The sequence below is a fragment of the Boleophthalmus pectinirostris genome, unplaced genomic scaffold (assembly GCF_026225935.1).
Source record: "Boleophthalmus pectinirostris isolate CB_2022bp ecotype Guang Dong unplaced genomic scaffold, ASM2622593v1 HiC_scaffold_9, whole genome shotgun sequence".
Classification (NCBI taxonomy): Eukaryota; Metazoa; Chordata; class Actinopteri; order Gobiiformes; family Gobiidae; genus Boleophthalmus; species Boleophthalmus pectinirostris.
The window spans coordinates 30,600,223-30,620,404 of record NW_026571541.1 but is presented as its reverse complement, the minus strand read 5'-3'; the positions used below and the strand labels follow the sequence as shown (position 1 = coordinate 30,620,404).

The window sequence follows — 20,182 nt, the reverse complement described above, 5'->3', positions numbered from 1 at the left end:
TGGGTCCCTAGGCGCTGTATAGTTGTAGCTCACCGCTCCTGACGGCATAAAAGGATGGGTCAAATGCACAGAATGAATTTCCCTTACAAGGAATTACTAACATGTATCCTGCCTTTTATTAAGACAAATCGATAACTTAAAAGATGTACTCACAATTGTGCATTATTCATCAATCTGTACGTACAAAACACAAAAGCATTCATTGACCCCACCCCCAAAAACAAAAACAACTCTCCAGATTCACTCTTCCACCTTAAAATCGGGAATTACAGTCAGTAACATTTCAATCGGAAAGTAAACAAAAAAACAAAACAAAAAACATTCCCTTACTTAGAGTCAGGTAAAGAGGGGTATTTTACTTCTGTCAGGTATTCACAACATATAAAATGAAAATGCTATATTTGCCGAAAAAAAACATATCACCATGCTTTATATGTTTCATTTAAGTTTCACTGCACATCACATCAGGTTTGTGAAGTTGTAGTGTATTGTTTTGTATCCTGTTTTTGTCTATTTATGGAGAATTGTCATGTGGGAGTGTGGGTAAATAGGCTCTGAAATGTTAACATGACATCAAGGCCCGTGTAACAAGTGTTTGTTTATTACTATGTAATAAATGTGTAACAAATGTGTAATAATTGTAATAACCGTGTAATGACTTGTAATAACTACTATGTGTAACTAGTGGAGTTGGATGATCAAAAAATCCTAGGTAAAGCTACAGGAGGGCAGGGGCAGCAAATTAAGACAACGGATTAGTTGAAAAATGAATAATGTGTATTTTACAGGAAAAAAAAGTGAGATAACACAAAATATACATCAGCTGCAGCAAATCAAAAATCAAGCAACTCAATCAATTAAACGTCCTTGAGAACCGGGTCTGTTTGCCCAGTGTGGAAAAACCAAGTCCGAGTCCAAGCTACATCAGAGTCCAGTATTAGTTATTACGAGGGGGTATGATGTCCATTAAGCGCAGTTGACTGAACAGTTAAGTAGTGGAGGTAGCTGGAGGAGGTGGGAGACAGAGGACAGGTGGTTAGCCTCTTACCAGACCGAAGTTCTTTCAAAAGGACAGTTCCTAGCTTGGTTCAATTGAAATGCCCAGCACACATGACAATGTCGCACAACGGGTCTGGTTCTAAAAAGGTGTGAAGTGTTAATAATGTGAAACATGAGAATATGAAATGGAAAAGTGTATATGTACTGACCTTCAAAGCTCTGTCTCCTGGCTTCTCTCCCACACAACTGAGGAGACAGAAGTCAGGGGATCTTATATACTCTGACTGATGACGTGTGATTGGATAATTGGTGAAATGGGCGGTGTGATGGGTGGTGACAAGTCATGTGGCATGGGGGAAAACCTGGGTTGGATCTGGACAACCGGATTGAATTTAACCCTGGTTACACTTGGTTGGCTATGAATTATTTAAATTAAAATGAGTCCAAACTAGAAATCGCTGTTTTAAACCAAGCACTAGTTTTCAGATTGACATGGGCTCTTTTCAAGAATATACAGAACTTACAGCGACCAACCTTGGCGCCGTTGTTGATGAAGATTTTAAGTTTGAGAAGTAGATAAATCCAGTCGTTAAATCCAGTTTTTATCACCTGTGGCTTTTATCCAGACTCAAACCGGTTTTATTTTTTCATGATTTGGAGCGGGTGATTCAGGCTTTTATCTCTACACATCTTGACTACTGTAATGCACTGTACACTGATATCAGCCAAGCAAACCTGTCACGCTTACAGTGAGTCCAAAATTCTGCAGCACGTCTTTAATTGGCACACGACGCAGAGAAAACATCACACCTATTTTATCCTCATTGCACTGGCTCCGCATTCATTTCAGAGTTGATTTAAAAATTGTATTGTTTGTTTTTAAAGCACTTCATGGACCGGCCCCAACGTACATTTCAGATTTCATTGTTCGCTACACTCCTTCGCTCGCTCTCTTGAGGTCCGAGGGCCAGCTCCAATTTATCGTTCCCAAAAAAACGAGACTCAAATGTCAGGGTGACCACTCCTTTTCTGTGGTTGGCCCCAATCTTTGGAACACTCTCCCCCTTCTCTTTAAGATCTCTTCTTCAGTTGTTGTTTTAAGTCTTCTTTAAAAACACACTTTTACTCACCGGCTTTTAACACGCCGTGAGAATTGTGTGGTCTTTTATTGATTTTATTTGCTACTTTTTTCATTTCCTAATTTCAGTATTTTTATGTTTTTATTAACTATTATTTATTAACTATTACTTTATGCTTTATTTTATTCAACATGTGCAGAACTTTGGAGTCTTTGTGTTGGTAAAATGTGATGTACAAATAAAAGTGGAGTCGGATTGGATTTTGGGCGAAGCATTGCACAGAATCTTACATCTAAGCGTAAGGAGAGTTCAAATAGGGCCCAGGAGAGATTGCTAAATTACTGAAACACACATGGATGACATCTTCAACGTCTTCAGACATGTTTTTGATGAGGGAACAAAGTTATAACACGGTAGAAAGCTCAACAAAAATCCAAACACCACAGCACCTCCGCCTGCGCCTCGTCTGCAGTACTTTTTTTTTACTTCTTACTTTTTAATTCTCCACACCTCAGTCACATCTCGTCCTGCGTGCGGAGGGGTGGCTTCACACAGACGGGTCACACTGGCAGTTGCAGTCTCCACGGGGCGTAGAAGAAAGTGTGCACAAAGCATTAGGTCCTGTCCAGGTCTGTTTGAAGGTTGTAAATAACACAACAACGTGATTGGAAACCTCAAAAGCCCGAGTTAATTGTTTGTGTGTGTGGTTCGGATAGATAGCAGAAGGGAGCTGTCTGAACACACTGAAGGAATAACAATAGAGAGGCACAGAGTCATTTGAAGCAAGAATGCAACACTTTTGGTGAAAATTTGAAGGTACAAAATTGACTCTTGAGAAATTTTAGCCATCTTAGAATGTTGTTACTTCTTCAAAAACACACTCTGTACCCGGAGTTGTGTTTTGTTTCATTCACACCTGTTTGAGTAATCCTTTATTATTAGTCTGTCAACATCTCCTAAACTTAAAGTGCTCTGTTCCACCTTGTGATGTCATGAAGTTGGTAGTTTTCGAGTTGGTGCTCGACCGGAAAAAGGTGTCTCGCCCTTTCCGTATGGATGGAGAGTGCCTGCCTCACGTGAAGAAGTTCAAGTATCTCGGGGCCTTGTTCACGAGAGAGGGGAGGATGGAGCGTGAGATTGATGGACGGCGAGGAGCTCAGTCACGCGGGAGGAGCTCGGAGTAGAGTCGCTGCTCCTAGATGCCTCCTGGATGCCTCACTGGAGAGGTGTTCCGGGCATGTCTCACTGGGAAAAGGCCCCGGGGAAGACACAAGACACGCTGGAGGGACTAAGGCTGCATTCAAACTGCAGGGCTTAACGCTCAATTCGGATTTTTTTGTGAAATCCGATGTTTTTACGAAATTTCCAATTAAATGCGACTTGTATGTGATCTCCTGTGTGAACGTAAAACAGTCCAAAAGTGTCCCGCATGTGCACTGGAGACACGATGACGTCAACCTCAGCGAGCGTGCTCTGTGTTTACGGAAGTTGTCCAAACATGGACGTGAGCATTGAGCACCTGGAGATTTTAAAGTTCCTCTCGTACCGGAGCCAGAACATGAACAACTTACTTGTTTTAAGGAGGAGATTGAGAAGGAGAAGGACGAGGTTTTTGGCTGTGGCGTTTTGTGGGGCGATGTGCTTAACTTCAGTGACATGGAGTTCATTAACAATTTTTCGCCTACTGCCATTCAGCTGCAGAATAGTTTGTGCGTTTGTCTCTTGTTTGTGTTATTAACTTGTGTTTGTTTAGTTGTCGTTTTTTGATGTTTAATGCGCTTTGATCGTTCAGACTGAAGTCGCATGTCAAAAGATCTGATATGTGTCCAAGTGTCCTGCGTCGCATTTGAAAAAAACGGATCTGTGTCGTTCAGACTGTCATTAAAAAATCAGATACAGGTCACATAGAGGCCAAAAAATCAGATTTGGGTCACTTCAGGCTGCAGTCTGAAAGTAGCCTATGTCTGGAAGAAATGGAGGAAGTGTGTGTGGAGAGGGAAGTATGGGCGTCCCTGCTCAGACTGCTGCCCCCATGACTCAGACCTGGATAAAGTGGAAATAAATGGAAGGATGGTAGTTTTCAAGTTAATTTTTACCCTATGTTCAGTGGAGATGTCAATTCCAGGGATGAAATTACCCAAATGAGTCTAGTGAAGCTGTTTGGAGTTGGGATACATCACAAAGTGGATCAGAGTGTTTTCAGTTTGAGAAAAGAACTCAGGGTTTTTGTGTTAAACATGTGAATGAAACAAAACACAACTCCAGGTCTGTTTGTGATGAGAAAACATTATAACAAAGATCAGAAACAGCGTCATATGGGCCCCTGTGTGTGCGTCAATCAAGGTTATTTATTTAAAAGATAAAGTAATAAATTGAAACTGGACACTTGTGCGTAGTTTGGAGTTTTAAGTTACTTCTTCCTGTGTTTAAATGTTTACCTGCGTGTAATCAGTCAGAGTAATCACAGAGGCCCTGTACTCCATCACCGGCGCTGGGGTGTCGAGTTGACAAGTTTGCTAACACGTGGTTAATGAGGTTACAAGGTGAGATCTGATAACAATACAAGTTGTGGACAGACAGGAAAGAAAACATTCCCTCCATCCAGTCACTGCTACTGCTAAGGTTCCAAAATGGCCGCTGCTCAAGGCTGTCACGGCAAGAAGGTCCCCGAGCTCGAACAGAACTGGTTTGTTTTCAACAGTTTGCAGTGGTCCAAAGTTATTCCTCAGTTTACTTACGCATTCCGGGAATATGATTTTTAAAGACCAGAGCAGAGATTTGACGTCACCGAAAAGCTATGAACAACTGGCATGCTAAAGCGCACTTCCTGGTTACTATAAAAACTCTTATGTGGACTTATTGTGACCTCAAGAGCTGCTTATACGATATATCTGTAGCGAGGCAGGACACATTCAGTTCAAACACATGAATGAACCTCAAAATCTATTTAAAAGAAGCGACTAAAAGAGAAAGAGAAAGAAAGCAAAGAGGCAGTGGGTTATATGAAATTACTAGGGATGTAATGGTACCCAAAAATCACGGTTCGGTACGTACTTCAGTACTTTGAGGTTCCATTTGCTTGTTGTTTGTTTTAACATTATACAAACAGGAAAATAAAATAAATGCAAACTGTTTCTTGGTAATAGTGATTAAGTTTAAAAAATTTAATATCAAGTAAGCAACAAATGTATGAAATGTTATGAAAAATAAATTCCTTGTCAATAGTAGACTTTTCAACAAAACTTTTTTAGCTTTTCAAGTAAAGCACAGCACTAACAGGATAAAGTTTTACTCGGTCTTCATTGGTGTGCCGACAATAGGCGTAAAGTGAGGACCGTAGTTTTGTGAGGACTCACGTGGCTCGGAGGGACATAGTCAAGGCGGGGGGCGATTGTTTTCAAGGTGGCCGCCATAACTATAAAGCGCTCTGGGGAACACTGCCCCAATCATGGATGAGTTCCCTCGTGAATATTAAAGAGCCGAGCCGAGTCTTTGGTGTAGCTGCACATGTAGTGGCGAAATGTAAACACACAAATTGTGCGAACTCACAGCTCTGCAGTGAACCGAATGACCCATACCAAAACAGTTTGGCATGAATACATGTACTGTTACACCCCTAGAAATTAGACAATAAAGTCTTCCTTCATCTTAAAGCAGACATGTCCAAACTACGGCCCATGGGCCAAATGCGGCCCCCAGATAAATTTTTCTTGGCCCTCAGGCTTCCAGGTGAATTGGCCCAAATTATCTTGCATCAATTATACATGAACTTTTTACTGCAAGTATTAAATATTTAGTGTGTGGTTTTAAAGATCTTAGCATGAATAAAGTCCGATGGCTCATTCTAACGTGTTAAACATGCACATATTTAAATTATTCACAGTACTGAGCACCAGTCTACGGCCCTCGATCAGCCCTCTGCTTTGTTTGTGTTTAGAGATGTGGCCCTTGATGAAAAAAGTTTGGACACCCTTGTCTTAAAGCATCTGTATCCAATGTTGAGCCATGATAACTGTCTAGGATATAGTCATTTGTTTCCATGTGGTTCTCCTCCAACAGCATCTGTGATTGGATAACACTGTCTTTCTGTGAAACCTACTTTTTAGTCTTGTTTTATTTCACAAATATTACTTTTACAATACACACGCATGGAGTAAAAGGTGTTTTATGAAGTAGACGAAATAAAAGTCCGGTACATAAACATCGTAGTGGTTGAATTACTGATATCGTTTGCAAATTCAATTACGAAACTATATAAATTTGTGATCCTGTCAAATCTCCAAAACTGAAATTTGGAAGCGAATCAGCTCTTTTATTCACGACTGGGATATTCCAAGACAATAAACCTTATCTCCCAAATGGAAAACCAGTTTTTCCAATAAACACACATTTTTGAATTATGCTCTGGTTCGCGTACTACGTTACATAATCAATTTCTCTGTGTTTTTCATTCCTCCAGCTCGTGTGGTTTGGGTGATTTATAATTAGGGACCTCCCACTTGAAACCTTCCTAGCTTCTATTTCTTGTTTCGGGCCAGAAGTCGTGGTGAAGCCTCCAGGCCTCGTCTCCCCAAGGCCGGACCCGGAGCCAAGAACCCGTCTGGGCCTTCTAAAAGCTCAAACTCCTGAATGCTGCTGCTGAATTGTACTTTTATTCTGCTGTCTGGTGGAATTAAGTAAAAGTAATGCGTATAGTGTACTTCAGGTCAAGCAAAGAAAATGTTATTTGAAGGACAGCTTACTTTTATTTGAAAATGTTTCGATGAAAGATTAGGGTCGACGTTTAAGTGCCCACATGGAAACTACTTCTCTGCATCTGGCCCTTTATGCAGGAGTTCAGCACCTTGACTGTAGATTTTGGTCAGGAGAACCTAGCTGGGGGATTAACCGTCTTTCACTCACACAGACTGTATACTGTACACGAGGGATGGGATAAGATCTTGTGCCACAAAATCTTGCGAGACAATATTGATACAAGATTATTCACACTTATTAAAAATGATCTTGTGAGATTTTTTTCCTCATGTTTTTATGTTTGGATTAGGGATGGGCATGATTAGTCGACTAATCCATAATTGATCATTACGAATTTCGTCGACCACGTTCATTTTTAATCGACACACCGAATGTTAGGTTGCTGTGTGTAGCGTAGCGTAAAGGAGATGAGGCAGAGTCTAACAGCGCAAACACTGGAGCTGCAGCCTCACAGTCCCACGTTTTGACTCTGGCACTTCAATGTTCCACAATATGACATTAAACAGATCGACCTTATATTTATTCAGATACGGATGGTTTATTGCTCAAAAATATTTAGAGAAACAGGCATTCTGACTGTGAGTGGGGTTGCCTTTCCACAGTTCTGATCTGTAAAGTCGTCTGGTTTGGTGTCAGTGAAGATAGAAAGCTTTAAAACAGACAAAGTAATAACACCTCAATGAAGAAAAGCCTTTGACGGACCCTCCACCAGAAAAGTTACACAAGAAAATGCACCTTTAAATAAGATGCCAACAACATACGAAATCAAGTTGTCTAGCAAACATAGCAAACATACCTCTATTTCAATAATGAATGTACTTTTCGAGAACAGAAAACCGACAATAAAAGCCAAGGCTGCACCGTGCACAACAGTCCCACTTTTCGGCTTTGGCACCTCCTTGGAGATCACTGTACCACTCAATGAGGTTTTTTTTTTTTTTTTTGAGTGTTCCAGTTTCGTCATGGTGTATGCAAACGCAGTATCCCGGTTATTGTGACATAAAGTTGAGTGCGCAAAGCATCCAAAAGACAAACACTTTTCAGTATTTTCATCACAACAATAGCCTAAATAAAGTGACCAACATAAATAAAGTGAGTGAAATGACTGTGGGCAGCCCTAATAGTTACTGCAACTTAGCCATGCGGTTTTAAGTTTTGTCTCTCTAACACACATTATAATGTCAAATGGGCTGATGCGGGCTGATGTGGCTCTATATGGTTTATATGTTGTAAAGTTGAGTTTATGTATGCAGTTTAATAATAGTAATAATAATGATGATAACGGAGAGGCGTCTTTTCAGCACTATGGCCCTCGTCTATGGAACTGCCTGCCGGAGGAGCTCAGGGCTGCAGAGAACGTTCATGTTTTTAAGAGCAGGCTCAAGACCCACCTTTTTAGCTTAGCTTTTGATTGAAATCTTATACTTTTACTTGTTTTTATTGTACACATTTTATTATATTTATTTATTTTAGGCATATTTTTTAGGATTTCCAGTGTCTCCTCTGTAGGAGCCTCTGCATCGGGAGTGGAGGTCAGCTGTGGCTGCTGGGTCTGTCATGTGGGCTCCTGGTGGAGGGATGGTGCTTGGGCCTCAGGTGCCTGGGCCTCATCTCTCCCCTGGACCCTGTGGTGGTTCCTGGTGGTGGTGGACGTCTCTCTGCTCCCGGTGCAGACGGCTCCTCTGATGGTGCTTTCTCAACTGGTTCGCCTGTATTCAGCCTCACATTTTATTGTGTCCGGTTATGTATTTTAGCGTGTGAGTGTGTGTGTGTGTGTGTGTGTGTGTGTGTGTGTGTGTGTGCATGTTTGTGTGTATGTGAGTGTGTGTGTTTGGGTTGTTTGACTATGTGGGGTTGGGGGTGCGGGGGTTGGGTTGGTGGGTGGGTGGTTGGAAATGCGGGACTGTTTTTAATCACTGTAAAGCACTTTGTGTTGCATTTTGTATGAAAAGTGCTTTATAAATAAAGTTTGATTTGATTTGATAATTTTAATATAAAACATTAATGATTAATTGAAAATCAATCATTAATTCTCCTGATCGATGAAGAAAATTTTATTGAATGTCCATCCCTAGTTTGGATTGAAAAAATAGAGTACAGACGAGTTAAATTTTTTTGAGAATGTGTAGTGAATAGCACAATGGATTTATTACAGCCTAAATAATGTGAAAATCTCATCTTGTCTCGCTCTCGTAGATGCAATCTCATATCTCGTCTCGTCCCGTGGAAATTGTATCTCGTCCCATCTCTACTGTAAACACCGGGCAACAACAGATTGCACTGGCCTGACTGGTCCAACTCCAAGAATAATGTTCCAAATGTTACATTATGGCACGAGTATTAATCACGGAATAGACTCTAACCCTTTGGGAATATTAGCAATTTGAGCTTTTTAATTTTATGCATTAGTGATTTCAATTAAAGAAAGTTCTCTTCGGCAAACATGGATAGAATAACCAAACATTGTACTCAAAATAAGAGTAGCGTTACTTCAAAAAATGACTCAAGTAGAAGTACAAAGTCGTGATCCAATGACTCAAGTAAGAGTAAAAAGTATTGTGCACAAAATCTGGTGTTATCAAAGAGAGATTATTATAGAAATTGGTGCAAGAGGAACAAATGTTATAATAATTTTATATTGTCAATGTAAAGTTTCTGTCACTTGTCGACCTACTCACAGTGGGAAGAGTGGCAAAAACATTTAAGTAAGAGTTACAGGAACAAATATAATACTCAAGTAAGAGTACTGTACACTGAGACTACATTTATATGATGACGGTCTGAACAGAAGACGCAAAAGTGGCATCGCATCTTCACTTTTTATTCAGCATTTAGACAAGCGTTTTCGGGAGGAAATCTGCATGCATACAGTGACGCAAAAGTGTGTGGAATTTGATTGGAGATGCATGCCAAGTTGCCAAGTAAACGTGTACGATTTGACCAGAGTTTTGCGTCTTGGGCAGTGTAGACGGAAATGCTACGGCGGAATGTATTCAGCTTTTCCACTCTGGAGGGTGGTTTCAGATTTTTGTGTTTTTAAGCCTCAAAACGCCATCACCGTCTAAACAAAAGGCACTTCAGATCAAATATTTTGTTGTTTTTTACGCGCGTAAACAGGTCCTGGAATAAACTTTTCCAGTAGGAGCAAGTGTAATGTCTGAAAACTACATAGAGAAGTACAATTTCATTCAAAAGTTACAAAAGAAAGTGTACTTTAGTAATTGTAACTGAGTACTATATCCACCTCTGCAATTTCGTGCATATTTGAATTTTGGACAATGCACATAAAACATTAACCTCATCTGGGAGGATTTAGCAAAAATGCTCACTTTCCACAAGTAGTTTAGTTCTACACTGTTTCGCAATGCCAACTTTTGATAATACACATTGTTCTATCAAGAGTTCCTTAAAAAAACAATGTGTTCTAATGGAAGCAGCTTGCCGTCTCTGGAGCTTGCTGTAATTTGTCTCCACTCGTATTCATGTTGTTGTCAGGGGCCATTTTTTCTCACGCTCAACTAGCCTCATTTACGCTGCCTTTTCAGACTCAAGTGACATCTATTTCCATGGATAAAGCCCTGAATTTGTCCGCGCCGGTGAATGTGCGAAAAAGCCTTTTGTACCGGGCCTGTCAGGGAGCTGTGTTACCCTGGAAACCTTTGGAGAGGTGAAGGGGAGGACAGCCAAAGAGGCAATCGTCTTGGCCCCAAACCGCAGGTAAATCCTCAATAAGGCACTGCAATTTAAACAGCTTTAGCCTTAAAAATAACTCTTCGCCAGGAATGAAAAGAATCGCAGTAGCCATTTTCTTTTTCTTCCACACTTTATCTAATAGCTTTCCATTTGAACGGGTCATCTCCGTCACCCCGAGATAAGTCCAAGCTGGGGCATAAAATTCGGTGTCAATGTCAAGTTAATGTGTTTGCCAAAAGTGCGTTTTCGAAATGTTTGAAAGCACTGGCGCGAGCTTTGTGGGAGCAATGTTGTACGTGGCGCCGGAAAATAGATAGTGGCAAGGTTAATGTAAGGTCCTTATTCATCCAGTTTCTTGTTGGTTATACAATATAAGCACGGAGATAAACAGACAGGTCAAATAGAAAGAGTTTCAAAGTTTTACCTTATAAAAAGAAAGTTGTACCAGGAAAATGTATAGGAGCTGACAAAGTTATAGTAGCAAAATTTTACTTTCAAATTTTTAAAAAGCCAGATAATGAGGAATGTATTGCCATGTATATAAGATTGAGTAGTTATAAAGCAGGGATCTCCAACCTGTAGCTCGCCAAGGAATTGCAAAATTATTAATAACTAAAATCTGGTTCCGATTCAAATTTTGATTCCTAATTTGTGCGCTAATAAATGGATAAATGTTAATGTTTTTAGGTATTCAACTGTACCCCATTAAAGGTTCGCCATGGCTCTTCTAATTTCTCAGTTTCTTGCGACTGCCAACATTAGTTGCTCTGAGGCTATTTTGTTTTGTAAAGGGAGCTCACCTGGGGAAAAAGGTTGGAGACCACTGTTATAAAGGGCAGACTGCACATGTCAAAACCTGTATTCAAAAAGTTCAACTGAATGGAGTCTAGTCACTTGGTAATTGTGAAAAAATAAAATAAAAATCAAAAATCATCAAAAATGTCATCTAACAAAATTATTCAAATTCAAATTCTGTTCATCCCAAAAAAAAAATGTGTTAAAGGTGCATTGTGTAACTTTTCAGTTGGGGGTCTGTTGCCTTCTTGTTTCTGTGGATATGTCATATCTGCTTGGAATGTTCCACAGTATGACATTAAACTGATCTACCTTAGACATTCTGACTGTGAGCGGGGTTGCCTTTCCACAGTTCTGACCTGTAAACTCGTCTGGTTTAGTCTCAATGAAGATAGAAAGGTTTAATTCCAGACTCTGAAACATTCCAGACGAAGAAAAGCATTTGATGGACCCTCCACCAGAAAAGTTACACAAGAAAATGCACCTTTAAATAAGATTCCAACATACATTAAGACTCAAGTTGTCTACCGAACATTGCAAGCATACCTCTATTCTATCGACAGAAAATCAATAATAAAGACCAAGGCTGCACCGCGCGCAACCTCCACCCTCCACAACCAGCATTTCTTACATAAAATAAACTCGATCCTACCTCTAGAATGCACGTGCCTGGAGCTGCATCCTCCTTGACGGACACGTTGTAGAAGTTCTTGTCAAAAGCCGGTTCGTTGTCGTTAATATCCTGTAGGACGACGTTGACGATCGCAGTGGAAGACAACGGCGGTTTACCTCCGTCCGTCGCCATGACAGTTATACTCGGGTTCGGGTTCTTTTCGTAATCCAACTGAGAAAGCGTCGTGATAATTCCAGTAACGGAGTCAATGCTGAACCAGCTGGCGTAGCCGTCCGAGTCTTGTAAGATACTGTAACTGATGTCTCCGTTTGGTCCTTGGTCTTTGTCCCTTGCCGTAACTTGTAAGACAAAGCTTCCAGGAAAAACAACTTCAGGTATGGTTTGGCGATAAACTGGCTGGTCGAACAACGGAGGATTATCGTTGACGTCTACAACCTGGATGGTAAAAGAAGATTCGGCTCTTAGCGGTGGAGTCCCTGCATCCGTCGCCGTGACCCTAAGTTCATACGTATCTCGTTCTTCTCGATCTAAAATCTGGTCGACGCACATCAGATAAATAATGCTATCCTTCGTCGTCAACGCGAATTTGCCATCTCCGCCTTCAAGGGAGACATTGACGTTGGCGTACTCCCCGTAATCTGGGTCGGTTACGGAAATTCTGGCGACGTACTGGCCCGGTTGAGCGCCTTCCGATATCCTTGGAGACCCGTCCTCACTTAAGAAGATAATGGTCATAGTGGGTTGATTGTCGTTGTAATCGCGGACGTGTATGGTGACGAAAGCGTTGGTTACCTCTGGTTGAGTTGCGTTGTCTTGAGCTTGGACAACCAGCTCGTGAACTCTTCTCATTTCAAAATCCAACGCTTTGTTAAGAGTTATAATTCCGGATTGTGGGTTGACGACGAAATAGCGATCAGGGTCGCTTTGGCGCCTGTTGATTTCATACAAAACCACGCCGTTGCTTCCTTCGTCGGCGTCAGTTGCAAAAACCTGTAAGATGTTGCTTCCTGGTTGTAGGTTCTCCGATATTATGGCATGGTAGCGGCTCTGGTTGAAAACAGGAGCGTTGTCGTTGATATCTTGGATGGTAATATCCAAAATCATCTGATCAGTTCTTTTCGGGAAACCACCATCGAACGCTTCCAAAGATAACGTATAAGTGGAACGTTTCTCTCGATCCAGAATCGCATTAACGACCAAATCTAGATAGAGGACCTCGTTGCTTCCTCTTCTGGTTTCTAAGGTGAAAGCTTGCGCAATGTTGCCATCTTTGATTAGGTAACCTTGCGTAGTTAGCTGGCCCCTATCCGCATCTATAGCAGGATCAATCGGAAATCTCGTCCCGATTGCCGTTTGCTCCGGGATGGTGAAAGACGCGCGTTTTTTCTGGAACGTTGGTGCGTGGTCATTTATATCATTCACCTTAATCGTAACTTCCACCGTCACTCCCGTCATGGTAACCGCGATGAAATTGTACCGATCTCGAATTTCGCGATCGAGAACTTTCGCCGTTTTGATAATCCCAGTACTTTCGTCGATGTCCAGATCGGTGCCGACGCCAGTCCCTTCGTGATCCGAGATGAAGTACAAAGACGCGGTGACCCCCGGTGGCAGTCCCGCGCTAATGTCTCCCACGATCGTCCCCGCGGGTTGTTCCTCGTCCAGCTGGAGCTCGAGGGTTCCCATGACGACCGGCAAGGCGACCACGTAAACCAGCAGCACCCAACTTCTTCGCCACAAACTTCGGTGCAAAGGAGCCATCATCCCACAAGCCCTGGCAGCTCTCTTCATATCAGCTCCTTTATTTTAAAACCTGGAACGACAGGCAGAGGAAAAGCTGGGTTATAGCAAGGATCTGACAGCAGCAAATTTTTAAAAGAGACCATTATTCCTGAAAAGTAAAAAAAGCAACTTAAAGAAAAACAACTAAAGGTTTTTGCATATGTCTCACAGGCTTGAGCCCAAACCACGGCACGTACCAGAGACCTGCTCATTTTCTTCTCCTCCATGTCTAAGTTCACCTAATAAGTCAACACCTTGTTCCACCTACATACCTCGGCTAAAGAAACACTAAAACCACACGCCACAGCTCAATAGTTCAACACAAGGAGTCTATAGCTGTCACTATTCAACCTTAATTAAAATGGGGCTGCCAAAGAAACCAATGTGTGAACCACAGTTCTGCACCGGGGCGGCTGGAAGTCACTCAAACTATAAGACAGAGATGAGTGGTCTGGCCAAGCAGTAACTAAATATACGAGTGTGGTCGGTGTTATTGATAGTAATGCAGCTAATAGCGCAAATGTTTAGGCCTGTGTTCGGTGTTTTGAAGTCATAAACATTTGTAAATGATTGTGGGAGCATTTTTTTTGTTTTGTTTGTCCACTGATGCAAAACACAGGCCTGGTCCATTATATGCAACAGCAGACTAACAACTTTAATAGTGCACAATGTCACATTTCTGGTGGGGGGTCTGGCAAATAGTGGTCACCATGGAGATGTTATTGCTTTGTCTGGAGTGTAGCGTCGCGTTTTTATTGCTAAAAGAATAACTTGAAAAACATGGATTATTACTGTTAGTGGGCTTGGCTACAGACCTGACTAGTAACTCCACTCCACTAACTAGTAGTCTCCATGGAGATAGATCATTTTAAAGCCATACTGGGACTGCCACCTGTTTGTCTCATTAAACAAGTTATTGATTAACCTGAAATGTTTCACGGTATTGCATTAAATATGAACATGTGCCTTGTAGTACATGTGGTTTTCTTTCATTTTTATTTCTTGCTGTGAATGGGCTCGCATCTCTACAGACTTAATTAATCGCGTAGCCTGGCCTAGCCTCATTTGCTCGTAGGGGTGTAACGGTACATGTTTTCAAGCCAAACTGTTTCACTGGGTTCGGTGCAGGGTTCATGCAATCTGTGTGTGTTTACATTCGCCACTACTACATGTGCAGCTACACGGAAGGCTCGGCTCTTTAATATTCACGAGGGAACTCATTTATGATTGGGGTGGCAGTGTTTCCCGCAGCGCTTTATAGTTAGGGTGGCTATCTTGAAAATAATTGCCCCTCGCCTTGACTACGTCCCTCCAAACCATGTGAATCCTCACAAAACTACTGTCATCGTGCTCCAAACCTCCTCCTTTTGCCTTTCACCAGTATGGAATCTCCTCCCATGTGTTTATTTTATTTTCCCATTTGTATAATGTTAAAACAAATTGTTGGTTTAATAAAAACACAAATAAACAACAAGCAAATGATTTTCCATTTTGTTCCCATACTGTACTGAAAATGAACCAAACCGTGACCTCAAAACCGAGGTATGTACCAAACTATGATGTTTGTGAACCGTTACACCCCTACTGACCTGGTGACTTGCTTGTCTCCATGGAGATAGATAATTTTAATGCCAAACTGGGTCTGCCATCTGTTTTTTTTTCAATAAACAAAAAGTTATGGATTAGCCTGAAATGTTTCACAGCATTGCAATAAATATAAATATGTGGTTTTCTTTCAATTTTATTTCTTGCCGTGATCTCTACAAAATGTAATCCTTCGCCTGGCCTAACCTCATCTGCTTGTCTAGATAACAAGTTTAATGCCATGCTGTGGAACATTCTACGCAAAGCAAACATTGCCATGGAGACAAGGTGGCAAGATAGATGTTTGGAGGTTTTTGTACACTTAAAGGAGTACTGCGTAATATTTCTAATGGAGGATCTGCTATCTGCTTGTGTCCATGGAAATGCCATTGCTTTGTTTTAGAATGTTCCTCATTATAAATTAAACCTATGAAGACAAGCAGTTTACAGCACTACTCTGCATTACAAGTCAGATCCGTGGAGAGTCGTCCCTGTTCGCAGAAGGAATTATTGTATTTTTGAGCAACAGAAACACCTGTAATGAATAAATGCTGGCTAATTTATTTAATGTCATACCATGGAACATTCCAGGCAAAGCAATAACATCTTCATGGACAAGCAAAACAGTTTCAGGTGTTGCTTTAAAAAACATGCTGCGTCCTACTTAAAAATGGAAATGCAAGAGTTATATTGCCATGGAGACGAGGCACTTTAAAGCATGAAGTGCCATTTTAAAAATCACATAAGATATTTGGAGGTTTTTGTAAACTCGCAAACAAAAGTCAGCATGCCACTATGACTTCATCAAAGCCTTCGCAGCTGCTTGTTTCCATGGAGACAGACAAGTTTAATGCCATACTGCAGAACATTCAAGGCAAAGCAACGATCTCCACGGACAAGCAAAACAGTTTCACGGTGCTACTTTAGAAAACATGATGTGTCCTACTTAAAAATGGAAATGCAAAGAGAGTTATGCAAACGTGTTTAAAAATCAGCGTGCCACATGTTACACACTGCTCGAGCGGTGTTCCCTCCTCAAAGCTGTAGAGCCCCAGATGTCTGAGGAGCCTGGTTTACCACGCCAGAGCCTGCACGCTTCACAGGGCCCCGAGTCTGTTCTCAGGTTCAATATTTATCCTTGTTGCCACATTAAACCCCGTACTTCCAAAACACTCTCTTACCAACGTTTAAAAGATTGATCCATCCCTCTGCAAACCCATGCATTTTTCAACACAGGAAAATCTGAAGAACTGAGCTCGGAGGTTAATAGCTTGGAATATTTCAAATAAGTGAGATGTAAATATGGGAGCATTAACATTTTAATAAGGCATTATGCAGAGTTGACCTTTGTGAGTTTTCAGTCATGTTAAATATAACACTGTTACGTTGTAAAAATATACCCACTGTACTGTAATATTCCACTTGAATTGTTTAAATGGGTCACTGAAGATCATATATCATGCTACAATATTTTTGGAGCTTTTAACTTTTAACCATGGCATAATGTTGTTTTCTCAGAGCCCAATATGTATTTAGAATGGGGATGAAATGATATCCAAATCTCTTGATACGATACTTTCACTATATGCATCTCACGGTACGATATTTATTGCAATATTTTGTGGAGGTTAACAACTGTGAATATGCTACTTTTTCCTTTTAAAATGCCTTGACAAGACTTTGGTTCTGTCATAGGCTACGTTCAGACTGCAGCCTGAAGTGACCCAAATCCGATTTTTTGGCCCCTATGTGACCTGTATCTGATCTTTTAATGACAGTCTGAACGACACAGATCCGATTTTTTCAAATGTGACCCAGGCCACTTCGATATGTGGTCCTAAAACCGAAACATATCCGATCTTTTGACATGCGACTTCAGTGTGAACGGCCAAAGCGCATTCATCCGACCTACACGTCATCAACAAGCCTCAAACGTCACTATTCTGCGCTGAAGTAGGCGAAAATTGTTAATGAACTCCGTGTCACTGAAGCGAAGCACATCACCACTCACCACTCTTGGCTACGTCTGCGCACCCACAGGTTCCTTTAAACGTGTTGTCGCTGCCACTGCTCCACAAAACGCCACGGCCAAAAACCTCGTCCTTCTCAAGCTCCTCCTTAAAACAAGTAAGTTGTTCATGTTCTGGCTCCGGTACGAGAGGAACTTTAAAATCTCCAGGTGCTCAATGCTCGCTTCCATGTTTGGACAACTTCTGTAAACACAGAGCACGCTCGCTGCGGTTGTGTCCTCCAGTGCACATGCGGGACACTTCTGGGCCGTTTACTGTTCACACTGGAGTTCACATACAAGTTGCATTTAATTGGAAATGTGAACGACCTCGCAAAAACATCGGATTTCACAAAAAAATCCGAATTGAGCGTTAAGCCCTGCAGTCTGGACATAGCCATAATCTAAAGAATTAAGATTTAAAAGTATATATAACAGGTATTTCTTCTAGAGCCCGACCAATATGGATTTTTTTGCGGCTGATATAATACCGATAAAGTGGGAGTTGGAAGTGTAGCCGATATAAAAGCAGATAGATTTAGTGATGTAAAAATTCACTATAAATCTTCAGTTTATTATAAAACTTAGGTGTGGATCTACTGGATTTTAAATTGGGTTTGTTTAGGCTACATTTATTGTTATTCTGCCTCTTTACAGTCGTATTTAAAGACAGTAGGTCAGCCTAATTGCATTTTTCCATGACATTCTAGCCTGTTAAGAAAGTAAGTAAACTACCGCTATCAGCATTTAGCAGTAAATGCGTGCGCGCCGTGGTAATTAATTATATGCGTAAATGCGGATCATTCACACCTCTATTCACAGCTCAGCTTTATATTAATGCAGGTCCAGTAACATTTATACACCCACTATAGTAATGTTACAGTAGGCCAGTGTAAGAGAAAACAGAGTCTTTATGTGGGGGGGCTACAGCAGCTAAGCACTAACCAATTAGAAAGAACCAAAAGCCGCTTCAAAACTGACATTTTTCACACTCACCGCTCACACAGGCTCCTCTCAGATCACAAGTCTTAACAAATAAGAGTATTTTAATCCTGACTCAAAACAATTGTATGTAAATATAATATAATCCAGCATGTTGACAGCAGCTGTGTGTGTAAACAAACCCACGCAAGTCACATGAGTCTGGAGGTGCATTCAGGGGCAGTACGGCATCACAGACACAGACAATCTATTTATCTCTGCAGATAAATATTGATGCGGCGCCACATATTAGCACATTTATCTGTCTGTAAATTGGATTAAATTGACATAATATAGAGTCTAAGCTTTATAATGAGGTATAACATGCCCACGTGGACTATCAGCTCATATCGGCAAGATTTAGGCCGATAGCCGATATATCTTCAAGTGCCCATATTGGCTGCTAATATCGGCCAACCGATATATCAGTTGGGCCTTAATTTTTTCATGTAGTCTGCATTGAAATAGAACAAAGGATCATGGTCTATGTAGTAGCCTCATTTTTTTCTGCACTATTCATTTAAGCAGAGAGACTTGAATTTCGATATATTGTGATGGCCCATGATATTATTGTAAGACTTTCGACGATATTTCATAGTATTGCGCTTATTGTTGCATCCCTAATCTAGAATGGGTTATAGAAATCCTTCAAAGCACTTCTACTGTTCTAAAATATCTTGTGCTCATCCAAAAGTGCTCCTCCGTGTTTTTACAGTCCACACCTTCAAGGAAAAGTCAGATGTGTCACTTCTAAACTTGCTAAGGGGAGTTCTTACATCTCAACTTTTGGTTATATGCAACATTTTTAGGCCTATTTCTTCATTCACTATACAATATATTTTGATATTTTGTTTTAAAGTGATAATCACTATGGCAACAGTCTCAGTATCTCATTATCATGAAACCCATGAAAACGTTTAAAAGGCATTTTGTTGAACGAGAACCAAAAAAGAGAGCAACTGCCAGGGACAGACAATTTTATCCAATCAGAGATAAAGTTGGAAGAGACCCACACAGAATAAACTGCGTGTGACTATCCCAGACAGTCGCTTTTCTGTCCTGGTTCAACATCAGAGCGAGAGACGGGAAGCGGGATAACAGTTAATTCTGAAACATGCTCTTCACTTATTCTTCAAACTTGTTTACAGGTCCTTTAATCTGTTAGGGGAACTTTTTTCGAGGCAGCTGCATTACACAACCTGTAAATTCGTACATTTTGTTTTCCCCTGATAAAGTGAAACAGCAGTACTTTTGACAATCTCAGACTGCTGCACCCTGTCTGCATCTAATTTTAAATCATTGTATTGACAGAAAAAAGAGACAGGCTCTATGACGCAGACTTCACTTTGTCATCTTCAGATCCTCTGCCGTTTGAAGTAAGAGTACGTAACTCTCTGGAAATGGCATGTCACCTGCATGATTCAATGGAAACTAGGGCTGCTTGATTATGGAAATAAACATGATCATTTTGGTCAATTTTCAAATCACGATTATTCAAAGGATTATTTTTTTAGTTACACAATGCATTTATTCAGCATTTCTCTCTCGCAAAACTTTCAAAGTGAAAATATAGGCTACAAATACACACCTTAGAGCAGTTTTGTGATGTATAAAACAAAAGAATGAGAACTTCACACATCAGTTACTTGGGACGGGTGTGTTGGAGGAGAGGGAGCATCTCAAGAACATAGAGAAAAATCCCACACTCAGACGAGGGGACCATGACCATCTACTCTATTATATTGGATTCATACCCTCCAAACTTTAGCTCCAAAAAGTCTTAATGATGACTTTAATCTAAGCATTTTCTTGTAAGCCTCTGCTGATTATTATGTCTCTGTTGGGCTGTACATAGGCTGGATTATAAAATCC

General features: G+C 40.9%; 1 protein-coding gene across 1 annotated transcript in view; it reads right to left on the bottom strand.

The window, feature by feature from the left end:
• LOC110168350 (protocadherin-16-like) overlaps positions 1–13,716 on the bottom strand; it is a 477,426-nt gene extending 463,710 nt beyond the window's left edge. Inside the window, 1 exon segment of the mRNA XM_055166708.1 lies at positions 11,974–13,716. Coding sequence (XP_055022683.1) covers positions 11,974–13,716 — 1,743 coding nt within the window.
• Positions 13,717–20,182: the final 6,466 nt, after the last annotated feature.